The sequence below is a fragment of the Alnus glutinosa genome, chromosome 9, assembly GCF_958979055.1.
Source record: "Alnus glutinosa chromosome 9, dhAlnGlut1.1, whole genome shotgun sequence".
Lineage (NCBI taxonomy): Eukaryota > Viridiplantae > Streptophyta > Magnoliopsida > Fagales > Betulaceae > Alnus > Alnus glutinosa.
The window spans coordinates 7,845,029-7,855,928 of record NC_084894.1 but is presented as its reverse complement, the minus strand read 5'-3'; the positions used below and the strand labels follow the sequence as shown (position 1 = coordinate 7,855,928).

At 33.0% G+C, this 10,900-nt stretch overlaps 1 protein-coding gene across 1 annotated transcript in view; it reads left to right on the top strand.

Annotated features, from left to right (window-relative positions):
* The first annotated feature begins 7,450 nt into the window (after window positions 1-7,450).
* LOC133877246 (probable 2-carboxy-D-arabinitol-1-phosphatase) overlaps window positions 7,451-10,900 on the top strand; it is a 32,668-nt gene continuing 29,218 nt past the window's right edge. The window contains exons 1-5 of the mRNA XM_062315487.1: window positions 7,451-7,903; window positions 8,509-8,614; window positions 8,737-8,953; window positions 9,041-9,159; window positions 10,705-10,803. Of these exons, the coding sequence (XP_062171471.1) occupies window positions 7,554-7,903; window positions 8,509-8,614; window positions 8,737-8,953; window positions 9,041-9,159; window positions 10,705-10,803 (891 nt within the window). The 5' untranslated portion in view covers window positions 7,451-7,553. The remainder of the gene's footprint in view (window positions 7,904-8,508; window positions 8,615-8,736; window positions 8,954-9,040; window positions 9,160-10,704; window positions 10,804-10,900) is intronic.

The window sequence follows — 10,900 nt, the reverse complement described above, 5'->3', positions numbered from 1 at the left end:
TTTTTTTTTTTTCTTTTTTAATACATGAGAAGACAGATTACAACCAAAAAAAAAATTAAAAAAAAAAAAACACAATAAAAGTTGGACAACCTAAAAATAAACTTAAGAACGAAATTACGCGAGGACAATATTTCTGAAAATGCGAACCCTTTAACTTGAGACACAAATGCTATAAAATTAGGGTCACCATTAAATATGATTTGAAAAGTATATTAAGTTATAAGAACCCAAACACCATAACAGATAGAAACATAAGAGAGGAAAATAACAAATAAACTCAAAAATAAAATTAATGCCTTGACCTGTTTTTAGCCGGTCTACTTCTTACTTCACAACTTTTTGAGCTTCTGCACATTTTTAATTAATTTATTCCTTGAGTTTTTATAATAACTCTTTTATTAAGTTTTTCAGATTTTTCATTTCATTCCTTTGTCCAAAGCTGATTTGTTGGCATTATTTCCGTTGAGGGATGCTAGGTGTACCAAATTCTTTTACCAAAAGATGAGTACCAAATGATGTGGAACTTATTCATTGGAGATGATCAAAAAAATTAATAAAAAGAAATGCTACAAGTACCCATGAATAAACTCCACATCATTTGGTACCCATCTTTTGGTAAAAGAATTTGGTACCCCTATCATTTCTCATTTCCGTTAAATGTCCCGTAATAGTTTTGCCACATGGCGTGGATAAAAATCAATTTTTCTTACTACATTTTAAAATAACACCCCAAAAAATAAAATGTGGAGTCCCCGTCAACCCGTCAACCTCCCTGCCAAGCACCACCCCATCTGTTGTTTTCTTTCAGTTTTTGGTTTTTTTAATATAATAAAATATTAATTATTTAACACGTGGCATATAACATGGCAAAATTGCTTTTAAGTCGCTTAGTTAATTTTGGATGGAAAGAGTAAAGCAAAAAATACAAAAAAAAAAAAAAAAAAAAAAATCCTAAGAAATTAAAATGAAATTTTAAAAACTTGAATCGTGCAGAAAAACCTGAGGAGTTATAATGAAATTCCCATAATATTTTGTGAATAATTAATAATTTTTAGGGCTCGTTTGGATGTATAACTTTTTTTTATTATTATTTTTAAGGTGTCTATTAGTTGCAAAAGGTACCTTGTAGTACAGTCATACTTTGGCACAGTAAAAAATGGACCATTGGCTCATGCCTTACATTCAAAACAAGATGAAGAAAGTTGGTTTTATGTTATTTTATGTTATTTTATAGCTATGGTCTTTCTTACCGTTGGATAGGCAGGTACAATGAACAAAATATTCGTTGCAGAGAAAATTCAACAAATAAAAGAAAAAAGTTTTTTTCAGTTCATTATCAAATTATAGCAACTTTTTACAAGTTGCAACGGTCAACATTTTTACGTGTCCAGTCCAGCCAAATTGACGATAAATAATGACCGTTAAATGCTGTTTTCTTGGATGTCCCTGAAAATGACATTAATGCTTTTATTTCTTAAATTTTTTACTTTCTGTCTTTTATTTTTTCTAATTAAAAATATTAGCAAAAGATTCAAACAGAAAATATTTTTAAAAATTATGAAAACTATTTTTATATTTATGTCATGTCAAAATATTTTTCAAATCAAAAACCAACAACAACAACAATAATAAAAAAAAAAAAACCTCAAAACACATTAACAGACGAGGGGGATTTTAAATTGAGTAATAGTATTTAGTAAATTAATATATGATTGTCATATAATTTAATAATTTGACAGTAAAAATCAATCATTAGATCAATATTTATTTTAAAAAATTAATTATTTTTACTACCACATTATTTCAGTTATATAATAATATACTAAATAGTACTATTTTTTTTTTACCTCAGGAGAAGATAATTTAATCCATGAATGTTTATTAAATTAATAATAATAATAAAAAAGACAGTGATAGCAAAACATATGCTATACAGCACATGAAAATAAGATAAAATAAAACAACTAGGGTGACTAGATGGGGCCACGAGCTATGGCCCTATAGGGGTGACATGAGCCGCAACAAGTATTTCGGTGAAAAATATAAAGTCTGATTTGATATGAACAGGTATTATGGTACTCTTCCATCACAACCAATAAAATCACGAATTAAAACATGTAATACGTTATAAGTCCAACACATCCCATGCATGTCAATAAACCATAATTAGTCTGTTGACACACACACATGAGTTTAATGGACTGAGATTCACGATTATTAGCTGTCCAAATAGGTACGTAACTAATGTGAGATGATTGGCATAGTGGGTTTGGCCCAAAGTCTTTCAAATTAAAGTTATGGTTTATTTTCAGTGTCTATTTAAATGTTCTTTGTATTTTTATGGTGATAAATTATGATTTATGAAATGTTATTTCTCTTCTTCTTTTTGTGGTGATATTCTACCAAGACCAATAAGACTTTGGTCCAACTCTTATTACCGTTATTTTTGCGAGATTCTAAATAAATGTAATTTATTTTTTCTTCATTTATTTTGAGAAAACTCCCTTGCGTCCGGCGCTAATAACATATAGGAGATTTATTTATTTGTTTGGATAGATAGCAGAGACGGAGGGAGGGGGGGCTGGCAGGGCCCATGGCCCCCCCCAATTTCCTTGAAAAAAAAAATTCTTAGGTTAAAAAAAAAAAAAATTCAAAAAAAAAAATTATAAGCTAAAAAATTAAAAATTTAGCCTATTAGCCCCTACCAATAATTTTATTTTACCACCGGCCCCTGCCCATAAGAACTTCTGGCTCCGTCCCTAATAGATAGTCAAACAACCTAACATTTATTTGAGTAGACGAGTCTTGTAGATGCTATTTTATATAGGCTGTCCACATTGTAATTTGAACAATTAATTGTTATAAATTTCAGTATGAAATGAATAGCATCCATGAAAAATGTTTAGAGTACTACAAATTTTAAGATAATTCGATAATTCTTTTATAAAAATTCATATTACAGTTTAGATGAAAAAATTTAAAACAGTAAAAATTGATGAGTAAATTTAACTATTTAGTTGTTGATAACAAGTATTTTAGGCAGAATTATTACATAATTTATAAAAATAAAATAAAATAATAAAATTATAGTATTGCCTAGTCCTAACACCAATCTAACACGGTGATGTGGGTTTAATGTCAAAGGTATATATAGTTGAAAAGACAGAAAGCTAACTCCCCTCTACTTTATTGAAGTTAATTATTAAAGAAAGTTTTGCATCAATTGCCTTTCTGCTACGTAATATGATGAAACAGTAAAGAGGTTAACAGTAAAGTCACTGTTTGAGGCGCTGCCCGAATAATTAGAGCATGCAATTCAACAAATATACCCCACGTAACGTACGTCTCTCTCTCTCTCTCTCTGCAAGAAATTCCCCTTTCTCATATTTCAGTCATGCTCTTCTCTCCTCTCCTCTCCTCTCCTCTCCTCTCCCCCACTACAAGTCTACAACCTTCATGTTTTATTTGCTACTTTTTTCTTTTCTTTTCTTCGTTAGTTTTTCTAATTTTTTGTTTTTGTTTGAGCTATTAGAGGTTAGATATAATAAAAACTCACAACTTCTATCTCCCACGCACCGATGCATGCCGTTTCTTCTACCGTTGATCGCCGCTCAACCATCTTCCATCGCGTGTGGGTTGCACTCGTCGTCACTCCTTTTAATTTCGAGTAGCAAATCCCATTCAACACAATACATATAGCTCTCTTCATTTGTAAAAGCCATTTTGATCAACCAGAAATTCCAGATCTGGATATGAACTTAAAATATATATGATCTTGGTTGTTCTCTACTTCACTGCCCCATATGCTACTGTCTCCTCCACCACTGTATAGTTTCTCCAACTCCCTCATAAATTGGTTATAAGCTAAGCTAATAAAATGGGTTCCCTTTGGGTTGGTCAAAGTACTCATCAACTATGAAAATGTGATTTAATCATGCACCCCCTTAATTAATTGAGGCCTTGAGGGATAACCGAGCTACCTCTATAGCAGCCATTCTCATATCTGTGGGAGTGGTTCGACTACTATCCTTGACCAATTTAGAGATGGTCAAACCGTCCTCACAACCCTTTGGAAGTTGATAAAATGAGTGGTTCAACCACCCATCTAGACCATTTAAAGGGTGGTTCAATCACCCCTTCAGCATTTAAAGGGCGATGCAAAAAAAAAAACTTTCAATAATCTTTAGGGATAATTTGGGTAGTTCAAATAAAAAAAAAAAGTCACTCATGCGTCGTGTGTTACATTTTTGGGTTAAATACACTTGATCCCATGTGATTTAAAGACTTTATTTCGTTGCATCATACTTCATTTCGTTTCACAGATGGTACATTGTTTATGTCTAAAGACAGATATAGTATTTCTGTCTATTTTCCGTCTAAAAACTGAGCGGAGTCCACGTTGCTAGCCTTAAAAAAATGACACGTGTCCCTATGCCTAATTAAAAATTAAAAACTTCTAAAAATTATAACTTTTAAAAATTTAAAAATAAAAAAGGGGGGTGGTGTTGACGTAGACTTTCGTAATTTTTTTGAAGGAAGTACCATGGAAAAAAAAAAAATTAAGTCTTTAAATCACATGGGACAAAAATGATATTTAACCCTACATTCTTTGTTCATTTTATCACTAAATGCTAATCAAATGTGTAACTTGTAAACGATTGATAGTTAGAAGAAGTTACGTGTCACTTTTTACACTTTAATGGTCTTAGTGCCAATAAAGAAATAATAGTTTAAGGTGTGCTCATTAAGTTTATTTTTCACAAATTTAACTTGTTTATCTCTATCTCTAGAGTTAGCAAAATCTGAAAAGGAGACAATTGAAAAAGATATAATGAAATAAAACAAAAGGCAAGGGCTCTTAGAAAAAGAAAACCCGGTAGTTCCGTGTGATGGGATCACCCCGCGTCTCCACAAATCAAGCAAAATTGATGAAACGAAGTTCAAAGGAAGGAGGTTTTGCAAGCTGGATTGAGTTGTGCATACCAACGCAGATACCCCCCCCGCATTTGGGAAAGCAACCGTTAACTTTGGCTTCAAGTTTTGTACGTTTACCAAAACACCAACTAGCCGTTTGACGACGAAAGCGACGTGTCTGAAACGTTGGTGTAAAACGACACTGCCCTATCTATTACGCTGCCCACTGATTTCTGCCATTTATACATAATATCTAGGGTTAAATATATTTTAATCCCCAAACTACCATCTTTTCTCCGGATGGCCCCCCAAACTACCAATGCTTAGATTCTAGCCCCCCAAATTACCACTTTCTGATTTTTTGGCCCCATCCGTCTATTTATGCCGTTAATTCTAACAGAAATTGGACAAAAATCCGAAAATACCCCTCCCTTAACCGTGGGAATTTCAAAGTGTATGAGGGATATTTTTGAGTTTCTGTTTAAAATTGACGGCATAAATGGACGGATGGGGCTAAAAAATCAGAAAGTGGTAGTTTGGAGGGCCAGAATCTAAGCATTGGTAGTTTTGGGGCCATCCGGAGAAAGGGTGGTAGTTTGGAAGGCTAAAATATATTTAACCCTAATATCTAAAATTATTACAACAATTATGAATTTTGGTAATATATATATATGGATCATGTGAAACTCTGAATTTTTATTTTTATTTTTTTAAGGCTAGGCCCAAAGCATAAGGCCCAATTGAAATAAAGGCTCATTCTCTCTTAAAAGTCCAAAGAAGGATTACAGAGCCTAAGATTAAAAAAAAAAAAGAAGGAAAAAAAAAAGAGGTGGTACACTTACCAAATATTTTTCTCAAAAGTTCATTCCCAAACAAACAATTATAGATGAAGTTTACTATTTTAGAAAATGTGTCACTATTTTATAGGATGATGGCACATCATTATAAGATGATGACACACCATTTGGGAACTATTTTTTTTTTTAAAATAAATGAAAAATAAAGCATTTTTCAAAAATATATTATCTCAATAAAAACTTTATCTATTCGAGACATGATTCTTGTACAACTATTGTGTAAGATTTAAGAGAAATAGATAGGTCCCGCATGGTGGATTCCACCACATGAATCTCATGTGGGACCGACTACGTGTCTATTGTCTCTTGCACAACAGTTGTGACTGTTGTGCAAGAGACAATTCTGTTGTAGAAAACGATATTTATCATCTATACAAGCGTATAGTTTGGCCTAGGTTGGGCCGGTTGTTCTTCTCTCTCCTTCAAGTTGTGGATCATAATGTAAAAGTATTTTCAATGGCCATTTTCATATTTAGGTTAAAATGGCTAACCAATTTACTAAAAGGTCACTCCATTCCAAATGTAAAAGCTCCTGCTGAGATTGAGCTTTTCCCAAGCTCATGTTATGTTACAGTCTTCATAGAAGCCCAGTAGGTCTGTAGATAAATCCGACAGACTGCTTTTTGCAGTGTATTTTTTGTATGCTAATCAAATTTCCTTCTGTTTGTTTGGTAAAGACATGTACAGAATAGAGTAGTGGATTGTTAATTTTAAAATTAGTAAAAAGTGATGATGTGATATAAGTAAAAAGAATTTATATAGAAAAGTGGAATTTTTTTGTATTGTAGTGAATTTTTTTTATTTGATTAGTAATAAAAAATCATTGATGTGATATAAAAAGTAAAAATGTTTTGATGTTGACTGGTATTAAAAAATATGAAAAAGTGAAAAAAAGAAAAAAGAAAAAGTACATAAACAGTAGTCAGCACTATTATGTTCCGTTCTAGTGCTTGGCAAACAAGACTCTTATTCTTATTTCGGCGGAGGGAAGAGGAGAGGGGATAGTGCTTTTTCCCTTTTCCCCTTTTATATGCTGTAATGTAATTGATTGTACTAAATCTGATTAGATTTATACAATTTCATACAACAATTATAACATTTAACTTGGGGTGCAATTAGGGTCGATAGATTTTGACATTACATATAATTTGATGCAAATTTAACATGAATTTAGTAGATTAAGGTTAAAGGATTTGATCCATTTAATTAAATAAATACGATGAATAATCTTTCGTCCATGAACCATCGGGAAGCTAATTGTCGGCAATCTTAGAGTATCAAATGAAACATATGTAACAAATGAAAAATTGTTGTTAATGATTTATTTTTTTTAATTTTAAAAACTGAAATTAACAAACAAGGCGCAAAGGAGGCTAAGAGGAGAGAAGCTTTGAAGCGAATTTATTTTTGTTTTTAAAACAAATTTATATGCAAATTTACGATTCAGTTATATAATTTTTTTTTTTTTTTTTAAAAAAATACCTTTTTTTTTCTTCACAAAATTTAAACTCGGTAGTCGGTACAAATTTCAAGCATCCAAAACAACGGTAACCACACAAATTTCAAGCATCCAAAACACCCAAAACATTTAAAATTTAAAATTTAAAACTTAAAAAAATTCATACGATTAGAAACAACGGTAACCTCTTGATTCTTAGCACGTGTCATTTCCTCACCGTCTCCTTCCTCCTATACGATTAGAAACAACGGTAACCATTCAAAATTGTTAACGCTCATGAACTTCCACAGACACTTAAAAGTTCAAACCAAAGATACTTCCAAATGATTTCGATCGCCCACCCTCTCGTCCTCCACAACCGTCTTCTCCTCCCCAACAGAAACCCTAGCTTCTTCCCTTCCACTACCAGACCGGGCCCTAGCTTCACAATCCGATCCTCCTCCACTGTCCGAGAGAGAGAGGTAGGCTCGGAGCTTTACGCTTCGGCTCCGTTTCCCCCGATAAAGGTCGCGAAGAGAGTGGTCCTGGTGAGGCATGGCCAGAGCACGTGGAACGAGGAGGGTCGAATCCAAGGCAGCTCCGACTTCTCGGTCCTCACCAGTAAAGGTGAGGCTCAGGCCGATACATCGCGCCAGATGCTCATCGACGACGCCTTCGATGCCTGCTTCTCCAGGTTCACTTTTGTTGCTTCTCAAAACATATTTCGCTACCATTTTTTCTTGCTCAAACCTGCAATAAAGCATTTAATAATGACACTTAAATACTACCCAAAAGTAATTTAATTGAATGCCTTTTTGGGGAAACTCCGCTTATCCCTTAATCTACCATCTGCCATTCAATTTACAATGTTTACAATGTTTCCAATTTTCAATCTTATTAATATACCTTACTAATCTGGTTGCAACCTTTTCGCCCAAAATAATAAAAATATTCTGCATAAATAAATAAAGACAAAAAGTTTAGAAAAATAAAAAGAAAAAATTTAAAATAGACGGAAGTGATTTTCTATTTTTTTTTTTCTTAAAAATAAAATTTTTCATCATGATAGTTTTATTATTTTGGGTCGTGTTGCTACTTAGCAAATTGAAAAATTGAAGGCATATTATAAATTACGTGGTAAACTGAGGGGTAAACGTAGTTTTTTTTTAAAAATAGTACTGATATTCTTATTTCACTCTTCGTAGTTTGAATTTTGGGGATATTAAGTAATTGAATAACTCGATCCCTTAGTTTGTAGTTTGTGAAAATTACTTGGCTAAGGTGGGCTTTTTGTTTCAGCCCCTTGATACGATCGAAAAGAACGGCTGAGATCATATGGGGGGCTCGCGAGGACGATATAATTACTGATTCTGATTTGAGAGAAATCGACTTGTACTCATTCCAAGTTAGTTTGTTTTTACAATATTCCTTCCCTCTTTTATTATTTTAGTTTTGGTTGAATGTGATTTGAAAATTGGGTGAATTGGATACTGCATTATGGTTGCTGAGTTTATTGGTGGAATGTAGGGCCTCTTGAAGCATGAGGGGAAAGCAAAGTTTGGTGCAGCTTTTCGACAATGGCAATTAGATGCTGCCAATTTCAACATAGATGGTCATTATCCAGTGAGAGAGTTGTGGGCGCGTGCTAGAAGCTGTTGGGATAAAATCCTAGCCCATGAAAGCAAGTCTGTTCTTGTGGTTGCACACAATGCTGTTAATCAGGCTCTCGTTGCAACAGCCATTGGTACTATTTCCTTCCTCTTCTGTAACTTGATGTCTACATGTGCAAGGTGTGATTTTGAATGTAGTTTCTCTCTTTTTCCAAAATCAGGTTTGGGAACAGAGTATTTTAGGATTTTACTTCAGAGCAATTGTGGTGTTAGCGTGCTGGATTTTACCCCTCGACCTGAGGGTGGGTCACCATTAATTTGTCTAAATCGTTTAAATCAGGTATATGACATCTCTTTTGATAGAAATTAATGGGCAACTATATATATATGTGCGCGTGTATATATATATATATATATATATATATATATATATATATATTATTATTTGTTCGCACTATAATGTTGAAGATAGTGTCAGTAAAATTTAGGTAATGCTTCTGGGCCCGAGCCAGTGAAGCGTGTAAAGACCCAAAATCTGCATTTTGTTTTTGAGCCAATATAGTTGAATGGATGCCATTTTCAGGGCATAAATTGAACTTGTTCCATTGGAAGGCTTATTTGTTCAGAACTCTATGATTATCACTTCAAGGAGCTCTCTCTCTCTCTCTCTTTCTCCCTTGCTTGTTTATCATTTGGAAAACCAAGTACTCACAAAAGTTAATCCAGTTCATTTGAAATACTGCTTTTCCTTATGCAAAACTTAGTCAGAGAAATATTACTCAGATGCAGCTATAACTGAAACAACTATCATAATTCATACCACCCAGATGCTGCTTCAACCAAAATAATATAGTTTGATAATCCGTGTGCTTGGATGAGGACATAAGCTTTGTGCAGTTTTGAATTTTTTAATTCTGTTCAGCATATTTATCGACGTGTAGTCTTGAGCCCTTGTAATAGTATCTTTTGCTTATTCATACATGTATAATCTGGTAAGTGACACAAATAAAATATTCTATAAAGAGGTAAGTGGGCAGGTATAAGCCATTTATTTGAGGTTTCTCTGGGATTGTGCTTGTATAAAAAAGTTAATAATCAAATGTATTTAGATTTGACATTGCAAAAACCCCAGAACAAATTACTATTTTTGGTAATTTTAGTTGTAATTTGGGTTTTGTGACATATTATATGAACTTGAAGAGGTGGTACTAGTATTTTTATCTGTTGAAACTCATTTGTCTTAGGTTTTCCACAATCCAAGTGATTTTATTCCATTTTCGCTTTTTAAATTTTAAGGATTCTGCTGCTAGATACTGATTTAACTCGTGTTGCATGGAAACATGGCCTAGAGAGAGTAGACTCAATTAGATTCTCTTATTGCTCGCTTTGAAGACTCACATGCATTTAGTAATTCCATCTTGAGAAACATTAGGTTATATTTTTAGGAAAGTGCAACAGTTTTTGTTGACTTATAAATTTTATATCATGGAGACTTGTTTAGATATGAGCTGCCGAAGTTCATGGTCATGTATGTTATTCTTCAATAGAAGTATCAAAGTTGAAGAAATTATTTATAGTTATTTATGTGAGAAATGATCTTTTTCAAATGACTTGAACCTGTATGATAAAGTTTTAGGCACTACTCTTTTCTGGGACAGGAAATTTTTATCTCAAAGCTTTTTATATTCTGTACATCATTATTGGGGTTTTAATATTTGCTGGATATATGAATTTCTGAAGATTACTTTGCCACTTGCAAATGAAATCTATTTTTTGTTTTTTTGTTTTTAATTCAAGTTGTTTATGTGGTGCCACAATCTCAATGTTATATAGGTTGTGTAACAGGTTTTGCTGTCCTTTAAATGGTATTGAACTATTAATGCAGACCCCAAATTCACCCATTGCTGCTAAAAGTTCTGGAGGCAGGAAAACAAGTGAGCGGATCATACTCGTCTGTCATGGAGCTACACAAAGTAGTACAGAAGTAAGAAGGAATTGCCTCAAAGTGTTCAGTTAGTTTTTTTCACATTCATCTGATTTCTCCTGTCTTACTCTTCTTTGATTTATATGCTTGATTAGAT